Below are 23,790 nucleotides of genomic sequence, written 5' to 3' on the forward strand. Positions count from 1 at the left end.
GGATGACTTAAACAAGTCTCCTTGGCATCAACTTGATGAGTGTTTGGAGGCAGAGAAACACTGACCCCGACAACCCCAGCAACAGCATTCCTACAGTCAAACATGGAGGTGGAAACATTCTGTATTTGGGTATTCTCTCTGACTAAACTCCTCTGAAGATAATTGCAACCCTGGTGACCAACTACAAGAAACCTCAGTGCTTGCCAACTAGGGTTTTTCCAAGTGCTGAGCTAGTAGGTTTTTGCATTGGGATCATGTACTTATTCTCCTCAATCAAATACAAATTATTGTCAAACCTTCATTTTAAACATGCTGTCACCCTTGCTTACATTAAACCTGCCATATAAACTGTAGACAGTTCACATATTTAGAACGGGATAAACTTACACAATGAGCAGGATATCAAATACTTAGTTACCCCACTGTTTTCTGTTTTATTTCCACTTTCCTAACCTGATCGCATCTGTCTTCTTCTTGTTCCCACAGCAACAAAAGCTGATGGATTTGCACTTTACTTTTTGGGAGAATGCAACAATGTAAGTGTTTATAGCATTTGAATTTGACACATTTTCTTAACAAGCCTAATTGAGTGTTTGACACATCCGTCTCACTTTCCTTTCCTTTCCCATGCTTCCACACAGACTTTATGTTTGTTCACCCCAACGATGGTCAAGGGTGGTCCCCCAAGCCTCATCCCCTCGGGCCCCATCACATTTGGAACAACCATTGCAGCTCATGTCGCCAAGACTCGCAAAACACTTTTAGTAGAAGACATCATTGGGGTAAGGTTGTTATCTGTAAAGTTAAGTTAAAGTTAAAGTACCAATGATTGTCACACACACACTAGGTGTGGTGAAATTTGTCCTCTGCATTTGACCCATCCCCTTAATCACCCCCTGGGAGGTGAGGGGAGCAGTGGGCAGCAGCGGTGCCGCACCCGGGAATCATTTTTGGTGATTTAACCCCCAATTCCAACCCTTGATGCTGAGTGCCAAGCAGGGAGGTAATGGGTCCCATTTTTATAGTCTTTGGTATGAAAGTCCATGTTGAATAAGTCACGACTAGGACCAATGGGCTTTTGTGACAATTTAGTAAGAACATGTTCAAAAAGTGGTTGTATTGCGTTGAAACTGGACAACAAGTGCATCATTGCGTCATTTTTTGCTGTATTTCACAAATTCAAGCATGACTTTCTGCATAATTCATAAAGATTTCTGCACCTTACCTCCCTTATTTTTTGAATACGTTCCAGGACGAGCGCTTCCCAGACGGCACAGGGCAGGACTCAGGGATCCGCGTTCATTCTGTCTTGTGCCTCCCCATCCTTACTGCCATCGGGGACCTCATTGCCATCCTGGAGCTGCAACGGCAGTTGGGCAAAGAGCCCTTCAACCTCAGCCACCAGGAGGTCAGTTCCACCACAAACAAAACACACAATTAGCGCGCTGGAGAAATGCCTGTTTTCCACCCTATTTTGGAATTCATGCAACTGTATTTCTTGCATTCTAGGTTTTTCTGTATAAAAATTAATAATTCCAATAATACAACACACATGTATACATTGAATTTATATGAAACAATACTGGCACACATTTCAACTCAGTCATCTCTACACACAAATTTAACTAGTGTGACAAATCACAAGCATATCTTTAAAGTCTATGGTAATAATACATAAAAATAGCAAGCACACAGCTCACATGCACAGTCATTATTGTCGTCTTGTGTTCAGCGACACTATTGCTCTCGGGTAAAAAGTGTTCGTAAGACTGTTTGTCCGGCATTTTATTGTCCTGTATCTCCTGCCCGAGGGCAGCAGTTCAAAAAGTTTATGTCCAGAGTGAGATGGGTCCCTTATGATGTTTTGGGCCTTTTTGAGGCACCTGGCACTGTACAGTTCATCTAGGGAGGGGAGAGAGCAGCCAGTGATCTTCATGACAGTTTTTATGACCCTCTGAACTGCATTTCTCTCTGCTGCCGTGCAGCTGGCATACCATACACACATGCAGTATGTCAGCACACTCTCTATTGAGCAGCGATAGAAGGACACAAGCAGTTTTTGTGACAGGTTGTTCTTTTTGAGGAGTCTCAGAAAGTAAAGTCTCTGCTGTGCCTTTTTGATGGTCAATGAGGTGTTCATACTCCACGACAGGTCTTCCTCGATCTGAATCCCCAGGAACCTGAAGTTAGAGACCATTTCCACATAGTCCCCATTGATGTACAGTGGTTGGATGTTTATTGTTTTTTTCTTCCGGAAATCCATGATCAGCTCTTTCGTCTTGGTGGTGTTAACAATTCAGTAGTGTGTTCTCTAAAGACTTAGGACAGGGGTGTCAAACTCGTTTTCGCCAATAGGGGCCACATCGCAGTTATGGCTGCCCTCAGACGACCGTTTGTGAGAGCAAATAATATATGAATTTTCCCCTGAATTTTGATTATTATATATATTTTTTACACACACTGTAAAAAAAAAATCTGTAGCTTTTACAGTAAAAAAAAACTGGCAACTCAGTCATCTGGATTTTACTGTTGTAAACAGTAAAATTAAAACATATTACGGTAAATGGAAAAACAGTACCATTGTTTTTTTACAGGAAAAAACTGGCAGCTTTGTTGTCAGAATTTTACTTTGAAATCTACAGTAGTTTTTACAACGTCATACTGTAAATGGAAAAACGGCACCGCTGTTTTTAAAAAAAAAATCTGGCAACAGAGCTGCCAGTTTTTTACCGTCAAAGAAAATGTGCTACCCTTTTTCCGTGTACAGTAATACATTGTAACAACAACAAGCGTAGATTTTACAATTAGAAAAGAGCTCAGTTGACAGAATTTTCCATTAAACAAACAGCGGTAGAGCTTTTTCAATGTAGAGTAATATGCTGTAAAAGAAAACATACATTTTTGCCTTAAAATCTATTGTCAATTTTACATTGTACAAATGGTTGGATAACTTGCTTTGAAAACATAGGTCATGTAGATTACAGTAGTTGTTTTTACTGTATTTCCCAAAAATTGTTGAGAAAGTATGACGATACAGTATTGGTTGCAATATGGGAAAATATTTAAGTTGAAAAAATACTTTATTGACGCATATTATTTTTAAGCTTTTGCGGGCTATATAAAATGATGCAGCATGCCAGATCTGTCCCCCGGGCCTAAAATTTGACACTTTTGACTTAGGGCGTGATCTACTAAGATCCAAATAACATGTTCTAAACAGCATGTGCAAACTATGAAATTGTGTGTACTTTTAGTAGCTGTGTTGCCTGTGATCTATTAGGACTGTGTGTACAATTGCAAAAGTGGTGCAGATCAACCTATTTAAATGAGTATTTTGCGTGTACTACCGGCATTGTGTGTTCATGGAAACACTAATATCCCTCTGCATTCATGTTATTATGCTCTCTAACTTGTGAGGTTTTGCAATGTGAAAATGTTAATGTTAACAAGCAGCACACATCTATATACTGTAACACCTTTTCTGCAATATATAATCGAAATCTCGACATCAACAACCATTTTTAGCTCGATTGCGTATGCAATGCAACAAGGTGGTGGGCCATCACAACATATCAGCGCATTTATGCTTTTGGAATGGTACAAATGCAAGAAAATGCATATTGCAAAAGGTTTTTTCATACAGTAGATATATTATAATGATATATTTCCAAAATGAAAAAACAAATGCCATTTAAAAAAACACCAGCAGACACCAAAACGCATCAATTCAGTTTATTTTAATCAACCCCTTAAGTCATCCAGCAGCTATAAATTATAAAATGATATTGTTGCCTAGACAATATGTCAAATATTTTAATTTATGGCTGTCCATACATATTGACAGGCACAAGAAAGAAAAAAATGATTCTCTGTCCATCAGCGCGATATAATTCCTTTCTCACAGCCGTGTGTGTAACTGTGTCAGTTTGCAAATAGATTTCAGACGTGCTAAATAAATACAAATAAATATAGTGTGCCCCCAGAACAGTTTTAGACTTATGCCCCTGCTGAATGATTACATATGCATCGTCCCCTCCCAGTATTGTGGGTGTTCTGATAATCAGCATATATTCTGCTTATGTATAAAGACAGACATGCTAAAAGGATTGCACTCCTTATTTTGATCACTTAAAAGACACAATCCTCTGCCTACGACCTTAGTCGATCATTTTTGTGTGTGCATTCAACTTTGTACATGTTTTAATACACACACACCCTTGGTAGATCAGGCCCATTTTGTAATTTTTGGACTATAGAGCTCACCTTAATCTCAGCTGTGCCAACTTAATTGTTGGACAAATTAAAATGTTTTATATATAAAGGCCACACAAGTCTATGAGCCGTGGGTATACACATTAAATCATGAAATATTTACACTGGCGCTTGTATTCATTCACAAATTTAACAAGATACAGTGCCTGTAACACGGCATACAACAACCTGTCAAAGAGGTCATTGAGCGTTGTCTTCGTCCTGCTCCTCTGCACTGAAACCACTGAAGTTGCCGTCTTCTTGGGCGTGTGGCGGTCCTGCCTTTCAGGGCCCGTTGGAGGTGATAGATATCCGTTCTGTGCGGCACTGTTTCCTTTTCAATGGCAGGGTCGATTGCCTCTAACTTTGGGTTGCACCATGTACATTTTGTCGTGTATAAGCCATGATGAGGGTGAGTCCATAATGCGTTAAATGTCTGACAGAATAGTTATATGAGTGTGTTTGATTTAATGTGACCAATTTTATTGGTCCACTGTGACCAGTTCTGCAATTTCATTGGCCTGATGTGACGAGGCTAAATTTATTGGCGGAATGTGAAACTTATGACCCCGGAAAAAAATCCATAAATTGTATGCATTGTATAGGCCGCAGAGTGCAAAATGCGGGAAAAAAGTTATGCTTTGTAGTCCGGAAAATACGGTAAATAAGGAATTAACAAGTTAGTTCTTACAGAAGATAGCCGACAAAAATTAATAACACACCCTTTGCTATTGTTGGTATTAAGACATTTCTTAAAGTTTCTTAAAGTTTTTTTGTATGTAAGCCCAACATTACTTTTTTTACAGTAGTTGCAGCATTTCTACCAGTACATGCAATGACTGAATTATTTGTCATAATGTGATTGAACAACAACAGCAAAAAATTATCATTAAAAAGCTTGCAACATTTTTTGAAATGTTAAAACGCTTTTATTTTTTTCAGGTTGCAACAGCTAACCTAGCGTGGGCGTCCGTTGCCATTCATCAAGTGCAGGTGAGCAAATGTCCACAGAGACTCATGCACACACTCTGGCAAATACACTAGAATGTACTGTACCTGAACGAATACCTGTTTTGGAACAAGATCAATTCTGATTGGCCCCACTTTATTCTGATGTTAGTGCCTTTGTTTGTTCTGGTTCTGCACTGCTGTTTTTAATGGGGAAATCCACTGTGTACAAGAACAGGGTTGCGACCGGGCCCTGTCCAATCAACTAAGCCACATTTTCAACAAACAGGTCTCAGAGGACGTCATTACGGCCAGGCATTGTTTTTATACGAACCCATAGCATAACACCTCAGAGAAGAGCTGTTCCACGGCAGGAGGGGCCACGGTGGACCTCTACATAGCACTGCAGAACACTGCACTCCTGGGCTGGCTGCTTGCTGCAAAACACAGTCACTGTAGACAGACAACTTGGCATGTTTACAGTACAACCAGGACGCTGCATGTGTGGTGTGGGAAATGTGTGATTTCACGTGTAGCCTGACCTACTTCTTCTTCTTGCTCTAGGTGTGCCGAGGCCTCGCCAAGCAGACCGAGCTAAATGACTTCCTACTAGATGTGTCAAAGTAAGAGCCTTGTTGTTGTCAGACTGGTCAATAGTGCTGCGTATTGTCCAACGTGTGAGAATCAGCATGAAAATAAATTAATGTAATCGTTGCTTTCTCAGACAAATTAAATCCATCAGAGCTTCCCTCTCAATGTATAATTTATTATTTTTCTCACAGAACATACTTTGATAACATTGTGGCAATAGATTCTCTACTTGAACATATTATGGTAAGTGCGCTTCTACAAATGTGTTTCTCTTCCTTGTTCTGTTTAGTCCAGGGGTGTCAAATGTACGGCCCGCGGGCCGGATAAGGCCCACAAACAGATTTTTATCCTGCCCGTAAAATGAGAAGTATAAAAATGAGCTGAAATTATTGAATTAAAGAAACTGTTGTTCTAAATGTGTCCACTGGATGTCACAACAGCAATTCGTAGTATCCCCTGCTGCAAGAGCGCACATGACTTCAGAGGGGGCGGAGCTATGCGCCCGGTTAAGATAGAGGACTAGGGACACATTATCTAGGGTTAACATAAATATGCTGAAATAATATATATCTCCTCCTAACTTCATGTATGATTAATAAAATTAAGTTTTGTTGTAGATGATGCTACATATGTACAGAATAAACCACATGATGTTAGTACATCAGTTGATGAAAATGCGTAAATTACATTAATAACATCCTGTAATTTGATTTTGATATTACTATTTATTCCATCTTCTGTTAGATTAAAAATTAACACCAATGGGAGCATTTTAAAACTCTGCCAGACTCAATTCCACCTATTTGATTGATAAATAGTATGACATCATTAATTAAGAAAGCATAAATCACGACAAATGAAGATATACTACTATTAACCGCAACATTTAAGCGTAAAAAAATAAAAACAAACTATGATTTGTACTTTTCAGATTGTGCTTGTTCTATTTATAAACAAGGAAAACAATCTGAAGTTGTCTTCATTTTTAAGTTATCACGCCATGATTTTACCAGTCCGGAGCCACTTAGCATTAGATTTTCCTCCATGTGGCCCCTGAGCTAAAATGAGTTTGACACCCCTGGTTTAGTCTGTGGTCAAAGATGCACATATTACTTCTGTTACAGTATATTACTACATATCAGGGCTAATCAACTGGGGGCCCGGAGCCCAAATCCTGCACGGGAATGACACCATACCGGCCCCCGAGTTGAGTTAAAAACTTAGGCAGACAAACATTTGTGCAACAAATTCTTAAAAAGTTAAAGTACCAATGATTGTCAAGCATGCAGAGCTCCTGTTGTATAGAGGAACTTTGACCACTGTAAACATGTTGGCAGATCATTGCATTGACATTTTAACCACAGTGGGGACAAACATTTGGTTTACATCACTGGGGTATTCCTCAAGGCACCTCTTTAAGTCCTCTCCTTTTTGTCAGTTATTTTTCATAATGTGATTCATGTAAGTAAGGGGTAGCTGTTGCTTGTTTAACTTCAGATACAGTCAGTCATCATTTGTTCAATGTCTTTAGTTATTCTAGTATTGTTCCTCAAGGTTCCATTTCAGGTCCTCTCTTTTTTAACATTTGGGCTATTTAACAGGTGGTCCTCAAGTTCAGTTCAAAAAACTTGTGAGACACTCACATTTTTGCAGTAGATTCTTAAAAAAACACTGGAGTGCTCTCATAGAGATGATTTTTGACTAGCTTATTTGCAGAAGGTCATTAAAAACAGCAGAGTCATTTTGTAATTATGACAAAATAAATGTACAAAAATAAATGTCCACTGTAGTGGACCTTGGTTCTCCGGAATATACAAAATAAGACCTAATAGTGGAGAGAGAAGTCCGGCCCTCTGATCCTTAGCTTTTTGGAAATATGCTGTACGTTTTTACTGTCCTGCATTTTTTCCCCACAAGAAATATTAAAAAATGAAAACACAGTGAAACCTTGGTTGTTAGTAATCTATTCCAAAAAGTCTTAGAAAAAAAACTGGATTTACACGAAAATGCACGACAGAAGTTAAAATGACTAATTCTGCTGCCTGCTGGTTTGTTTCACCTTTGAAGTTCTGCAAGTGTGTCTGATTTAATCACATGTACGTGTTTGACATATATCACCTTTAACTACAGTATCCTGTCTTTGCAGATATATGCAAAAAACCTGGTGAATGCCGACAGGTGTGCACTCTTCCAGGTCGATCAAAACAACAAAGAACTGTATTCTGACCTGTTTGATATTGGCGAAGAGAAAGAAGGCAAGCCGGTCTTTAGGAAAACCAAAGAAATTAGGTGTGTAACATCCAATTGTCCCCTTACTGCCTTCAGCTACAATTTGCATAACTTCTTAAAAGTTCTCAGTTTCGTTTACCAATAATTGATGCTGATAATGTGCTCTGCTCCATGCACTTGAGATGCTAAATATAAATGTGTCTGTGAGTTGTTGTGTTTAAATATCAATCCTAGAATGGATTGGCATCTTGAGTGACTGTTTCCTGTGTCCTTGCAGGTTTTCTATAGAGAAAGGAATAGCTGGCCAAGTGGCTCGGACAGGGGAAGTCTTAAATATCCCAGATGCCTATGCAGACCCACGGTTCAACCGGTAAACACAATTTGTAGTGACGTGACTTAATTTAGGCAAACAGCTCACCTTTGTAACGCACCGTAAAGTAAAAAACGTAACCGATTTAATCTGATTTGGCAGAGAGGTGGACCTCAAAACCGGCTACACCACGCGAAACATCCTGTGCATGCCCATCGTGAGCAGGGGGACTGTTATTGGTGTGGTGCAGATGGTGAACAAGTTAAGCGGAAGTGCCTTCACTAAAACGGATGAGAACAACTTTAAGATGTTTGCTGTCTTTTGTGCCCTGGCCTTACACTGTGCAAATGTAAGTCTATAACTACACTCAAATACAATGGTCATTTTGTACAAAAAAATACATATGCAAGTGTTCATTGCTTTTTTTAAATGAAATTCATTGCTGTTATATTGTCATTTGAAAAGTTCCTTGACATACCCAATATGGACAAAAGTATTGTGACACCTGGCTATGACACAAGAGGTGGAAAAAAAGTTTTTGATCCAGGAAAATGTTAATGTTTACCGTATTTTCCCGACTATAAGGCGCACTAAAAATCTTTTTTTTTCTCAAAACTCGACAGTGTGCCTAATGTACGGAATAATTCTGGTTTTGCTTACCGACCTCGAAGCAATTTTATTTGGTACATGGTGTAATAATAAGTGTGACCAGTAGATGGCAGTCAAACATAAGAGATACGTGTAGACTGCAATATGACTCAAGTAAACAACACCAACATTTTATATGTTCCATTGAAAATATAGAACATTACACACGGCGCTCAAAAATCCATCAAAATATTTTAGTACGACTTCGGTAAGCTATGAAGCCGCACCGCTTGATGGATTGTAATGTGCTTCAACATACGAGTATTATTATGGTGTGTGTATAAGGTATTACATATTATCTGGCGTTTTGTTTTGCAATATTATTCAAAAGCAACTTTTCTTACCTTCTTGTACCTGCTGATCTGTATTTGGGATCTGCGTAAATCCTGAAAAATTGCACGCGTCCGCCTTTGTAGTCCGTGCCAACACCGTAGTCGATAAGATTATTCTTTTTTCAATTTTCTTGTTATGGGACATTTATCCTCCGCTGTTGCCATTTCTAATATAAAGTAGTGTAAAGTGATTACTTATATCTGTCAGTAAACTTGCCATGAAAGCGCTAAAACATACTGGTGTAGTGAGTTCACATTATTCACCCAAGGATCTTTAGTTATTAGAGAGTTCCGGTCGGACGTTTTTTTCATAGGACACATTTGTGGCGTGATTGTTATTTTCCGATGAGGAGATGCTGCTCTGTTATTGGTTTAAGTAAAGTCTGAATGTCATTAAAACAGTTAGCTCCATCTTTTGACACTTCTTCCACTCCCGTCCTTCCACGCTACACCGCTACAAACAAAGATGGCAGGGAGAAGACGCTGCCGAAGTTGAGCTACGTAAATAAGACCGCCGACAAAACGGCACATCTGGAAGCGACTGTCAGAAAGTGACTTGAAGATGATCTGTAAAACATAATCTATGCAACATTTTGAAAAAAGATCGAAAATAGACCATTCATCGGCAATGCGCCTTATAATCCAGTGCGCTCTATGGTCCGGAAAATACGATATATTGCACTTTTGGACCATGATTTAATACCTTGTTTTAAGAAATGTGTCTCGATACTCTTTTACATATAGTGTAGGTTGGATTTGTCAGGAAGTTCCTGCATTTTAAAAAAAATGGGCAATTCCATCAAATTGGTGGCATTTTCTTGTTGAAGCTCTCTTAAAATAAAACTAAATGTCTGTCTTTTTCAACACTAAATATGATAATACACATATTGGTTGGACTACTCAAAATGGGCATTGGCCCATTTTGGGCACCTTTATTTGTTTATTTTTTGACGAGGTTCCCAAGCCGAAGATGACTCTGTTAAGTTACAGGACTGAAAGTAACAGGAGTGGGGTTTTAGTATAGAATGGGCAAATATATGAACAATAACTACATGTCATATATGCAAATAATTACAATACATTGATTCAACAAAAAATAACATTTAAAGAAAATAAACATAAATAATCATTAAGATAGTGAATACGTAAAAAAATTTTTTTTAAATCTGAAGGATAAGGAAGAGGGGACGGGGAGCATATGCTTTTTTCCAGTGTTAAACATAGTTTAAATGCATCATTTAAATTATATTTACATTACTATGTAAATCAATGTCCAGGACTCTTTCTAAATAAAAATTATATTTTACAAAGACCATCATGTCCTGGGTTTGGAACTTTTACTGATTTGGTGGAATGGCCCTTATACTGAACATACAGCATGTATTGTCATGCTTTCATCTTTACTCAATTCTTTTTTTCTGTGTCTTTGTGTAGATGTACCACCGAATTCGTCACTCTGAATGCATTTACAGAGTGACAATGGAAAAACTGTCTTATCACAGCATCTGCACCTCAGAAGAATGGAAAACGCTCACTCAGCTCAACCTTCCCACTCCCATTTATAAAGAGATTGAAATGTAAGTGACCGTCCTCGAATGCTTTATAGGCTGCAACTAATGAGACCTGTAGAAATGGCTAGGCCCTGTGGTGAACAGTGCTCTCAAAAAATATTCTGACACTAAAGGTCTTAGGGCTGTCAAACGATTAAAAGTCGTAATTATGAATACTTGTGATGTCTGTAATTAACTTGTAATTGATTGTGATTAATCACAGATATAGTTTTTTTTATCTTGAAGGGCCCCGCCTTCCGCCTGAATGCAGCTAAGATAGGCTCCAGCACCCCCCGCGACCCCGAAAGGGACAAGCGGTAGAAAATAGATGGATGGATGGACCTTAGTCAGATCATTTGCAAGTTTTTAATACTATCAACATGGGACTGGACAATTAGTTTTCTTTATGCAATTGTGTGTTTTTTATTTTTATAATTGCTTTTTCTTTGAGGTTTTAATATTGGCTGACGTCAACATTTTTTTTTTTTCTCGTTGTGCTTCTTGCTATTTTCCCAATTTTTGCAGGTGTTTTTTTTATGTGCCTTGGGCCAATGTCAAAGGAGTAACGGGCCCAAGTTTGCCCCTGTGCCGTACTTTGAGCACCCCTGCTGTAGAAGCTGTCTATGACTACTATAATCCTAGCGCTGTACTATATTTGTCCATCCTTTTTTTTTTTTTTATAATATTGATTTATTAATTTGATAGGGGAAATCATAATAAAGGTAGTGAGAAAACAGACGCTTTTTTTTTTTGGAGGGGGTGACAAAAAAAAATAAAAAATTAAACTGCTTTTTTAATAGAGTTAAACAAAAAATTGATATAAACACTCTTTTACTGACTATTAAAAAAATTAACTGTGGTGCAGCGGTGTCTTTACAGGTTTTGTATACCAGACAACGGTAATGTAACCTGTGATATTTCTACCTTAATAAATTGGTCTGCTATTCTGTACAAACTTTTACCAGTTAATTGTATGACAATGTCGTAAACCTTCATTATTTCGTTATAAAATGTACAATTGCAAGGCGATCAGCCTGCTAAATACTGTAATTGAGGAACAAGAACGCGATAAGGGAGACAGGTTATTTCAGCCTGACAGAAAATGTGTCCCCGGTCTATAATAAAGTAAGTTTTCGTTCACTCTGTATTAGTCCGTTAACTTTGACAGCCCTAACAGATATACATACAGTTTAAATCCCAAGCATTAGCTACACAATAAGTACAAAGGGTCATACTAATATATAGGAAACAGGACATGTTGCTGTGTTGAACTGTAACCAGGTCTTCCTTGAGATGTGAGTACACATTGAACTCCCATTTAATTTGATTGCCTCTATAAGGACTGACAGCTGACAAAAAGTGAACAAAACTAAGCTATCAAGTCAAAGGAGCATCTTAGGCAGGGTTTCACAATCCCATGTGTTTTGATTTCGAGCTGAATTATGTGTTCTATGTTATTCATCATGAGTTTATGTGCAGTCTGTGCCACTGAACATGATATATTCTAGGATTTTTGGGTCCTGGGGACAAATGAAATGTCTAATTTGGGGCCTGAGCTGAAAAATGTTGGAAAACCTCAGCCACAGATCTTGGTCATGCTATATAAAAAAATGAAGCAACTCTTCATGTTCCCAAGAGAAAAGTAGTCGATTTATCACTTTCTAAAGCTGGCTTCTTTGCAAGAAAGAAGAGTAGAAAAGAGTCCTGGTGAGAGAGGTCACCAAAATCTTGATTGTGATTTAAGACTGTGTCCTTAGTTCCGTCTTGTTTCTCACAGTTTTCAGGGAGTGATTGGTGACTTTTATGATAATATTTCTTCATCTTTAGTGAATTGATTTTTCATTTTGGCCATCCATTTATTTACGCAACAACAACATTCTCTAAGTGGAGGTTTGTCATTTGTGAGAACATGCCTGTTTCAATGTAGAAAGTGTAGACAAGCTTACAAAAGGCTAGCGCCTTTACACCCAAAACTATGCGATGAAGATTATTAAATTAAACAAAACATTTTTCGAGCTTTTTTTAATTTAACCTAATAAAGAAAAAGTGGCGTACCACAACTCTGTTGGAGTATTTGTGCTTGTAATGTTTCTCCAACAAAGTGTAGACAAGAACGAGGTTGGTTTTCACACTTGTTATGTCTCTCAACCAGAGAGCGCTGTCTCTTAAATTGTGGAATGGACAATTAATGGAATTTAGATCAGATCTCACCTTCATAGTCTTCTTCTGAGTAAGACGGCTGAACTTGATATAAGAGGACTTTTTTATGTTTTTCATTGTCAAATTGTAAGTATTAATGTTGAATTCACAATTCAAGAATCCACATGAACACAGTGCCAGCAAGATGAAAGTGAAAAAATAAAGAAGTGAATCTGAAAAACGGAAAGTTAAAAATAAAAACCTGTAACACTTTAACGCAATGATTTTCAAACTGTAGTACATGTACCACTAGTCAGTATAGAGAGAGTTAGGCTAACCTGGTTTCAGAGTATATATAATATATATATATATACTGTGTATGTATATATATATATATATATATATATATACGTTTGTATATATTTAATATACAGTATAGGCCAAAAGTTTGGACACACCTTCTCATTCACAACAGAACTAATGGTCCCAACCCCATTGATAAAGCAAGAAATTCCACTCATCAACCCTGATAAGGCTCACCTGTAAAGTGAAAACCATTTCAGGTGACTACCTCTTGAAGCTCATCAAGAGAATGCCAAGAGTGTGCAAAGCAGTAATCAGAGCAAAGAGTGGCTATTTTGAAGGAACTAGAATATAAAACATGTTTTCAGTTATTTCACCTTTTTTTTGTTAAGTACATAACTCCACATGTGTTCATTCATAGTTTTGATGCCTTCAGTGACAATCTACTATAGTCAATAGTTATAGTCAGGGTAGTAAATAGTCATGAAAATAAATAAAACACATTGAATGAGAAGGTGTGTTCAAACTTTTGGCCTGTACTGTGTGTATATATATATATATATACCGGTACTTTATATATACATACCGCAGGCTGGCCTACAGATGTGATTCTTGTATTCCTCATTTTGTATTAAAAAAAACTTAAAATGCGTTAAGTTGTGTATTTGTAAACTTGTCAATACAGTATTTTAGTTTCTGTGAAGGTATTGGTTGTCACAAAGAGTGTCTTTGATAGTTAGTTAACCTTTTTGTTTCAATAAGTGAAAAAATTAGAGGGATACACACTTCAAGCCAAATGTATGTAGAAATTATCATTTAAAGATGTTTTGATGGTGAACAATTCACACTAAAGTAAAAAGTGTGACAACCAACCCCATTCTGTCCTACATGTTTTACACCACTACTGTGTCCAGTGCAGTCCACTCAGGAGAATAAGCAGTTGGTGTCCATCAACATTGTTTCTTCACACTCTCATGCAAATGTCTTATTCCGCATAGATTTTCAGTGCCTCTTTTTGTGTGCTGTTTTGATAACTTTGTCATTGGTACGAAAAACATACAGATTTTTTGTTGTTGTTGATTTTGTCAGGCCACCCTCGATGTGGAATGTTAGGAAGTTATGGTTGTCTTTCTTGGACGAAGGCTGCAATCACTTGTGGTCCAGCCAGGGTGGGGCTAATGTCTATGTAGGGGAGGGGGTCATATGACAAAAAAACATTTACATGCCAATCAGACCGTTTAAAATGTCTCTTCCAGGTTCCACTTTGACATAAGTCCCTTTGAGGAGATCTGGCCTGCAGTCTTCATCTACATGGTTCACAATTCCTGTGGAAAGACCAGGTACTGTGCTGCGTTCTTCAGATGTCATTACGTGTGTCATGTGATGTCCCCTTCTCGCTCTGTGTAGCTTTGAGCTGGAGAAACTGTGTCGATTCACCATGTCTGTTCGCAAGAACTACCGGCGTGTGCCCTACCACAACTGGAAGCACGCGGTGACTGTGGCCCACTGCATGTACGCCATCCTACAGAAAACCTCTGGGGTCTTCACAGAGCTAGAGGTCTGCTGCTCATATTTTTAGTAGAACTATTAGGAGCGTCTTCGGTGTGTGATGGTAAGAATTCTCTCTTGTTTTACAGAAGAAGGGACTGTTGATAGCATGCCTGTGCCATGATCTGGACCATCGTGGGTACAGCAACACGTATCTGCAGAAGTTCGACCACCCGTTGGCTGCTCTATACTCCACCTCCACTATGGAGCAGCACCACTTCTCTCAGACTGTCTCCATTCTGCAGGTAGATCAACTATGGAACACAATAAATAGCGTGCGCAAAGGTAAAAAATTGTGAGTACTATTAGTGGGCGGGATGGGCGTGATCTACTAAGACTGAGTGTACAATTGATAAAGTAAAGTGGTGCAGACCGCCCTATTTAAATAAAGTAAAGTTAAAGTACCAATGATTGTCACACACACACTCGGTGTGGTGAAATGTGTCCTCTGCATTGACCCATCCCCTTGTTCACCCCCTGGGAGGTGAGGGGAGCAGTGGGCAGCAGTAGTGACCGCGCCCGGGAAAATGAAAATTAGGTTTTTGCGGGTACTATACCGACTAGAGGTGGGACTCTTTGGCCAGGGCTGCCCATTGTCACCGATTCTGTTTAAAAAATTTATGGACAGAATTTCTAGGCGCAGTTAGGGCGTTGATGGGATCCGGTTTGGTGACTGCAGGATTAGCTCTCTGCTTTTTGCGGATAATGTGGTCCTGCTAACTTCAATTAAGCAGGATCTTCAGCTCTCACTGGATCGGTTCGCAGCTGAGTATGAAGTGACTGGGATGAAAATCAGCACTTTCAAGTCCCGAGTCTATGTTTCTTGCACGGAAAAAGTTGGAGTGCCATCTCCGGGTTGGGGAGCAGACCCTGCCCTAAGTGGAGGAGTTCATATACCTTGGGGTCTTGTTAACAAGAGAGGGAAGAGTGGATCATGAGATCAACAGGCGGATCGATGCAGAGTCTGCAGTAATGCGGACCTTGTATTGGTCCGTCGTGGTGAAAAAAGAGCTAAGCCTGAAGGCATTTACGTCCCTATCCTCATCTATGGTCATGACTTTTGGGTTATGACCGAAAGTACAAGATCACGGGTAAAAGCGTTCAAAATGAGTTTCCTCCATTGGGTGGCGGGGCTCTCCCTTAGAGATAGGGTGAGAAGCTCTGTCATTTGGGAGGAGCTCAGAGTAAAGCCGCTGCTCTTCCTCATCGAGAGGAGCCAGACGAGGTGGTTTGGAAATCTGGTCAGAATTCCTCCTGAACGCCTGCCTGTGTAGGTGTTTAGAGCGCATCCGACCAGTATGAGACCACTGGAAAGACCCAGGACACGATGTTTCCAGCTGGCCTGGGAACGCCTCTGGATCCCCCGGGAAGAGCTGGACAAAGTAGCTGGGGAGAGGGAAGTCTGGGTTTCTCTGCTTAGGCTGCTGCCCCAGCGACCCGACTTTGGATAAATGTAAGAAGATGGATGGATGGATGGGTGTTTCTTGCGGGAAAAACATGTTAGATTTTCGTACAATTCGGTCTTTGGCTGAGCTCTTGGAATAGATTAGCAAAAGTAAGTTTGTAAGAGGGGCTTCACGGTGGCAGAGGGGTTAGTGCATCTGCCTCACAATACGAAGGTCCTGAGTAGTCTTGGGTTCAATCCCGGGCTCGGGATCTTTCTGTGTGGAGTTTGCATGTTCTCCCCGTGACTGCGTGGGTTCCCTCCGGGTACTCCGGCTTCCTCCCACCTCCAAAGACATGCACCTGGGGATAAGTTGATTGGCAACACTAAATTGGCCCTAGTGTGTGGATGTGAGTGTGAATGTTGTCTGTCTATCTGTGTTGGCCCTGCGATGAGGTGGCGACTTGTCCAGGGTGTACCCCGCCTTCCGCCCGATTGTAGCTGAGATAGGCTCCAGCGCCCCCCGCGACCCCAAAGGGAATAAGCGGTAGAAAATGGATGGATGGATGGAAGTTTGTAAGAGATCTTTGCTGTTAGGTTTTCTGAGAAGAAGAAAAAAATTATCATTATGACCTGATTTTCAAAACCACCATGGAAAAAAAACTGTTAAAACATAATATATTGTAATGATTTTATTCTGAGTATGTGTGCGTTAATATGGATGCTGGCATGTTTTTAGTGCAATTGTAGGAGCTTAAAATGCTTTAAATGAGCCTAATGTTGGCATTGAAAACACAGTTTGAATTCTAGAAACTAATTCTGAATATACAATACAATATTAAACATAGTGGAGATAATTATGGGAAGCCAATGATGTGAGCAGGAAGAAACGTCAGTATAAACTGCTGGCTGGTGCAGCTTGACGTAAGCAACACTGTGCTGATGCAGCAGGTCACCAAACAAAAAAAAGACTATATAACATATGGAAAGTGAATAAATGTGTGCCTTCATGAATCTTTGAAAAAATGGTCATCTGGAAGACCACCGGCTTGTCAATCTCTTGCAGGGTAGCTGAGCTGAACCCCTCATAAGTGGAGCTTTTGCTTTTTTATTGATCTCTTTGTTTCCCATAGCTGGAAGGGCACAATATTTTCTCCAACCTGACTTCCAGCGAGTACGAGCAGGTGCTGGAGATCATCCGGAAGGCCATCATTGCCACAGACCTGGCCCTTTATTTCAACAACCACCAGCAGCTGTCAGAGCTTCTCAACTCAGGTGTGCTGGATCTTAGCAACCACTCGCACAGGTGAGACTACAGCATGGGCGCGCACAGGTGCTTTGGACACTTGGATTTGGAACTCTTATAACAAATAATTCAACTCAGCACGCCTAAAAAACACAAAAATACAATTGACATTTATAATTATACTACAATGCTGTAGTATGGTCTTCTAACCTTAAGAAGTAGACAAGATGTGGTTTCAAATGTGTTTTTACTATGTAACGCAAAAACTATTAACTACTGCAAGTCCCAGAATGCACTGCAGTAGCAGGCGTTTGTCATATAGATTTTTCCTGCTCATATGTTTGCAGAACTGCTAAGTCGTCAAAAATCACTTTAGGAAGGACGTCATTGTGAAAGTTCCCATACAGTATGGTTATGGTTTTAATTTATTTCAAACATGCAAACAGTTGCGGTATGGTATATCACATATTTACACTTTCTCATTAAAAAATGTCTGAAAAGGCAAAGCTTATTTATTCCTACTCATTTTGCATTTTATAGCAATTTCTTAAACATTTGTTTGGTCCCTTACCGTGCTCAATTTGTAAGACAAACTATTTAAATAAACAATCAATGAAGTTCTCATGAATAAATAGTCATGATTCACATAACGAGATGAATAAAATTATACAAATGTTGCCAAGGTTCATGATGTCTATCAGGATTCTTCTTCCTTATACTGGGAAAAATATATATATTGATATAATTACAGAAAATATTCTTAACAAATGGTAATGCAGCAAAGTTATAAAACACAAAATATAAGGCTTTTTGGGGCCATTACTATACAGTATATTATGGTAGATGTTGAAATTAAATACAATTTAAAATAAATTTAATAAATGTATCCCTACTGGCACAATAAAGCATCTGCCTACAGATACAGTCATACTGCATGCCGAACAGGACATGTTAAAAATGATACAACTACTAATAATAATAATAAACTGTCTTTTAATCTAATTTTATTTCCATCTATATTTAGAAAACATGTTTATAGCATATTTGCACAATAATAAATATTATTATAAATAATTCCTTCTCCATTTATAAAAATAATTGAAAATCGACATTTAAACTCAACACTTTAAAAATATAGAATATACTTTGTAAACATTAGTTTGTAAAACAAATTGCTATTTTACATAGATTTGTTTTTTGTACCGCTATATATCCATTTATATTTTTATTTCATTCACTCAATAATAAATAAAAATAATTGATACAACATTAAAATAAATCATAAATGAAAAGGAGCAGAAAGAAGTATAAACTTATAATAACTGTGTTTTGATCGGCATTTGCCGGAGTAGGACCCCAACGCAGAGAAGAAGTAATTAAAGTAATAACCGGTGTTCATAATAATGCTGTTAGTAACGCCGTTACTTTTACTAGTAACGAGTAATCTAATTAATTACTTTTAGGTACGTTACAACGCCGTTAGCAATAGCTTGATGTAACGTGGCACGCTACTTTTGATGTGGTTTTATGTCAACAACAGGGCAGCATCATAAGTGCAGCAAATTCAATGCAGGAAATACCGTTCTACTAGTGAAAGCAACAAACAGCACCACACTAAAATGAACTTGATATCAAATTGGAAGAGGCACGATCACACTGTGACACAGCAGACAACAACATACACACACGTACACAATGAGAATAATGAACAGCAAACCAATGATTGAAGTGACAAAGTGCCATCCAAAAAACCTGTTTGTTGACATGAAGATATGACCGCCATCGAAGCACATTCAACCTCTTCATTAAGCAGAGGTAATACAATCTGGTGAAAAGATTCTATAGGGCTGGCGTCAAAGCCGACAAAGTGCGCTGCTTGCTGCTAAAGCTAAAAAACACAGCTCCGTTGAAACCCTTGATGGCGTCACATGTCACTCGGCCCCGTCTTTTAAAAGCACAGACGCCGCACACTGTGCTCATATATTAAACATCTCTCAAATGCATATGGCAGATATTTTTATTTTTTATTTTTTTTAGGTAACGTAAAAATTACTTTCCCTAGTAATTAATTACTAGGGAAATTATTAGTTGTTCAGTTGTTTAGGAACGTAACGATTAAGTAATACATTTCAGAAATAATAACAAAAGGCGCACTCAAAAGGAGTGATGAAAATAACTAAGGATGAACACAAAAGGTGTGGAGAAACGGAAACCACACACCTAAGGTTTGGAGGGGAAACAGTTAACACTACATGGCAGCGCAGGTTGAGCCACAGGAACAAGGAACGTGAGTGGAGCCAAAGCACTGGAGTTGAATACGACTGGAAGGGTAAACCATTAGAAATCGACTGGCGCCGAGTGAATGGACTGGAGAGCTTAAGTCGTCAGGAGGAAATGGATATCAGGTGTGTGCGAAGGTACCAGGCACTGCAACAAAAAGCAGACCATGGCCAGACCATGGCAATGTGTCCTTTATTCACACAAATACACCATTAGTTGTTCAGCTGTTCATATTTATATCAATGATATACACAAGTTGAATAAACTTTCCTCCATTGTGTTCAATTATAGCCTTTTTATCGGTACCATTGCTTTTCTTTGTTGGCTGACTAGGAGAAATCACCTGTGGTGTCAATTTCGACTCATATTTTGTTTATATGGTTCCTTACCTCATATATATATGTATATATATACAGGTAAAAGCCAGTAAATTAGAATATTTTGGAAAAACTTGATTTATTTCAGTAATTGCATTCAAAAGGTGTAACTTGTACATTATATGTATTCATTGCACACAGACTGATGCATTCAAATGTTTATTTCATTTAATTTTGATGATTTGAAGTGGCAACAAATGAAAATCCAAAATTCCGTGTGTCACAAAATTAGAATATTACTTAAGGCTAATACAAAAAAGGGATTTTTAGAAATGTTGGCCAACTGAAAAGTATGAAAATGAAAAATATGAGCATGTACAATACTCAATACTTGGTTGGAGCTCCTTTTGCCTCAATTACTGCGTTAATGCGGCGTGGCATGGAGTCAAAGAGTTTCTGGCACTGCTCAGGTGTTATGAGAGCCCAGGTTGCTCTGATAGTGGCCTTCAACTCTTCTGCGTTTTTGGGTCTGGCATTCTGCATCTTCCTTTTCACAATACCCCACAGATTTCCTATGGGGCTAAGGTCAGGGGAGTTGGCGGGCCAATTTAGAACAGAAATACCATGGTCCGTAAACCAGGCACGGGTAGATTTTGCGCTGTGTGCAGGCGCCAAGTCCTGTTGGAACTTGAAATCTCCATCTCCATAGAGCAGGTCAGCAGCAGGAAGCATGAAGTGCTCTAAAACTTGCTGGTAGACGGCTGCTTTGACCCTGGATCTCAAGAAACAGAGTGGACCGACACCAGCAGATGACATGGCACCCCAAACCATCACTGATGGTGGAAACTTTACACTAGACTTCAGGCAACGTGGATCCTGTGCCTCTCCTGTCTTCCTCCAGAAAACATGACTTTGGACCACTCAGCAGCAGTCCAGCTCTTTTTTTCCTTAGCCCAGGTGAGACGCTTTTCGCGCTGTTTCTTGGTCAACAGTGGCTTGACACGAGGTATGCGGCAGTTGAAACCCATGTCTTTCAAGCGTCTCTTGGTGGTGGATCTTGAAGCACTGACTCCAGCAGCTGTCCACTCCTTCTGAATCTCCCCCACATTTTTGAATGGGTTTTTTTACACAATCTTGACCAGGGCGCGGTGCCCTATCGCTTGTACACTTTTTCTGACCACAGTTTTTCCTTCCCTTTGCCTCTCCATTAATGTGTTTGGACACAGAGCTCTGAGAACAGCCAGCCTCTTCAGCAATAACCTTTTGTGTCTTTCCCTCCTTGTGCAATGTGTCGATGGTTGCCTTTTGGACAGCTGTCAAATCTGAAGTCTTCCCCATGTTTGTGTAGGCTTCAGAACTGGACTGAGAGACCATTTAAAGCCCTTTGCAGGTGTTTTGAGTTAATCAGCTGATTAGTTTGTGGCACCAGGTGTCTTCAAAATTGAACCCTTACACAATATTCTAATTTTGTGACACACGGAATTTTGGATTTTCATTTGTTGCCACTTCAAATCATCAAAATTAAATGAAATAAACATTTGAATGCATCAGTCTGTGTGCAATGAATAAATATAATGTACAAGTTACACCTTTTGAATGCAATTACTGAAATAAATCAAGTTTTTCAAAATATTCTAATTTACTGGCTTTTACCTGTGTATATATATATATATATATATATATATATATATATATATATATATATATATATATATATATATATATATAGCTATAAAGTGCTTAAAATAAACCTGGGGGGGAAGCGTATCAGTCCATAGTGATGTATTTGGTTTCCTGCTGACCCACTATGGACTGGACTCTCACTATTATGTTGGATCCACTATGGACTGGACTCTCACAATATTATGTCAGACCCACTCGACATCCATTGCATTCGGTCTCCCCTAGAGGATGTCGTTGGGGCTTGTGCAGCCCTTTGAGACACTTGTGATTTAGGGCTATATAAATAAACGTTGATTGATTGATTGATTGATTTAAACATTAAACAAATTGAAATGTACCTTGCGTGCAGGTAAAGAACAAACCAGGTTTCTTGATGTTCCGTGTCTGCATACAAGTAAACAGTGCATCACCGCTCGCGATTATATTAGTGTCCATTGCATTCGGTCTCCCCTAGAGGATGTCGTTGGGGCTTGTGCAGCCCTTTGAGACACTTGTGATTTAGGGCTATATAAATAAACGTTGATTGATTGATTGATTGATTTAAACATTAAACAAATTGAAATGTACCTTGCGTGCAGGTAAAGAACAAACCAGGTTTCTTGATGTTCCGTGTCTGCATACAAGTAAACAGTGCATCACCGCTCGCGATTATAATGTCACTTTGCTCGCCTCCAGGGACCGTGTGATTGGTCTAATGATGACAGCATGTGACCTGTGTTCTGTGACCAAGCAATGGCAGATCACGCGACTCACAGCCAACGACATCTACGCCGAGTTCTGGGCCGAGGTACACGGGTCACACCGGTTTGAAATGACAAGTAAAAGATTTTACTTAAGTAGTGTTTTTTTACTTAAATACCACAGGGAGATGAGATGAAGAAGATTGGGATGCAGCCCATCTCAATGATGGACAGAGACAAGAAAGATGAGGTTCCTCAAGGCCAAGTAAGACCACAACTTTTAGTCACATTACTCATTTTATACTGGGTTTATTTGGTACAACTTTCTGATGCAAACGATCTACCAAGGGTCTCATCTATAAAATTCTGTGTGGAATTCTGACTGAAAGTCGACGTACGCCAGAAACCCTAAAATATGCGTACATTAAAAAAATATTCAGACCTTCCACACACACTTCCACGTAATTTGTGCTTCATAGATATCACCTGGCAAATGTACGTATGTATGTCATGCCTCAAATTCACCATATAAGGTCGATGCAAAGTCAATGCACTTATGAATGCAGTTGTTACGTTCTATGTTCATCGTTGTTGGTCTGGACCCCAGGATGCAGAGACAGTAGGCGAGGTGCAGGTAAAAACCCTTTTATGAGGGAAAACACAACAAAATAGTGCAGCAGGGAGGTGTACGAAAATTATCCTTCCCCGTTCAGAGGACAGGGCTGGCATTAGAAACATCCTGCCTTTTTTGGAGAACGGAGTAGTGGCATAAAGGAATAACATAAAGATGTTGGAGTAATAGTAATTTGTGTTTACTGTCAACGGCGTGAGGGCACCAGCCCTTAAAAAGTGTTCAGATATCAAGCATTTTTTAACATATGCAACATTTTACAATGCATCCGGAAAGTATTCACAGCGCTTTAGCTTTTCAACATTTTGTTATGTTACAGCCTTATTCCAAAATAGAATAAATCAATTTTTGTATTTAAAATTCTGCACACAATACTCCGTAATAACAATGTGATTTTTTATTTGTATTTTACAAACATATAAAAAATTTAAAGAAAATTTAAACCACATGTACGTAAGTTTTGCCCATTCCTCTTTGCAGCACCTCTCAAGCTCCATCAGGTTGGATGGGACGCATTGGTTTTCATCCAGGATGTCTCTGTACATTGCTGCATTTATTTTAGTCTACCGGTAGTCAGGGAGGTGACCAATAACCTGAGGGTCACTCTGTCAGAGCTACAGCATTCCTCTGTGGAGAGAGAAGAACCTTCCAGAAGGACAACCATTTCTGCAGCAATCCACCAATCAGGCCTGTATGGTAGAGGAACCAGACAGAAGCCAT

The 23,790-nt window shown here is 39.1% G+C and overlaps 1 protein-coding gene across 6 annotated transcripts in view; it reads left to right on the forward strand.

The window, feature by feature from the left end:
* pde10a (phosphodiesterase 10A) overlaps window positions 1-23,790 on the forward strand; it is a 191,441-nt gene that overhangs the window by 160,018 nt on the left and 7,633 nt on the right. For all 6 annotated transcript variants that reach the window (XM_061959655.1, XM_061959663.1, XM_061959670.1 and 3 more), the window contains 16 exons: window positions 487-536; window positions 642-782; window positions 1,253-1,408; window positions 5,194-5,244; window positions 5,764-5,822; window positions 5,982-6,033; window positions 7,937-8,079; window positions 8,297-8,389; window positions 8,492-8,678; window positions 10,744-10,886; window positions 14,558-14,641; window positions 14,709-14,859; window positions 14,939-15,094; window positions 17,367-17,539; window positions 22,435-22,546; window positions 22,624-22,704. In XM_061959655.1, the coding sequence (XP_061815639.1) occupies window positions 487-536; window positions 642-782; window positions 1,253-1,408; window positions 5,194-5,244; window positions 5,764-5,822; window positions 5,982-6,033; window positions 7,937-8,079; window positions 8,297-8,389; window positions 8,492-8,678; window positions 10,744-10,886; window positions 14,558-14,641; window positions 14,709-14,859; window positions 14,939-15,094; window positions 17,367-17,539; window positions 22,435-22,546; window positions 22,624-22,704 (1,832 nt within the window). The remainder of the gene's footprint in view (window positions 1-486; window positions 537-641; window positions 783-1,252; window positions 1,409-5,193; window positions 5,245-5,763; window positions 5,823-5,981; window positions 6,034-7,936; window positions 8,080-8,296; window positions 8,390-8,491; window positions 8,679-10,743; window positions 10,887-14,557; window positions 14,642-14,708; window positions 14,860-14,938; window positions 15,095-17,366; window positions 17,540-22,434; window positions 22,547-22,623; window positions 22,705-23,790) is intronic.

The sequence above is a fragment of the Nerophis lumbriciformis genome, linkage group LG02, assembly GCF_033978685.3.
Source record: "Nerophis lumbriciformis linkage group LG02, RoL_Nlum_v2.1, whole genome shotgun sequence".
In the NCBI taxonomy this organism is placed as follows: domain Eukaryota; kingdom Metazoa; phylum Chordata; class Actinopteri; order Syngnathiformes; family Syngnathidae; genus Nerophis; species Nerophis lumbriciformis.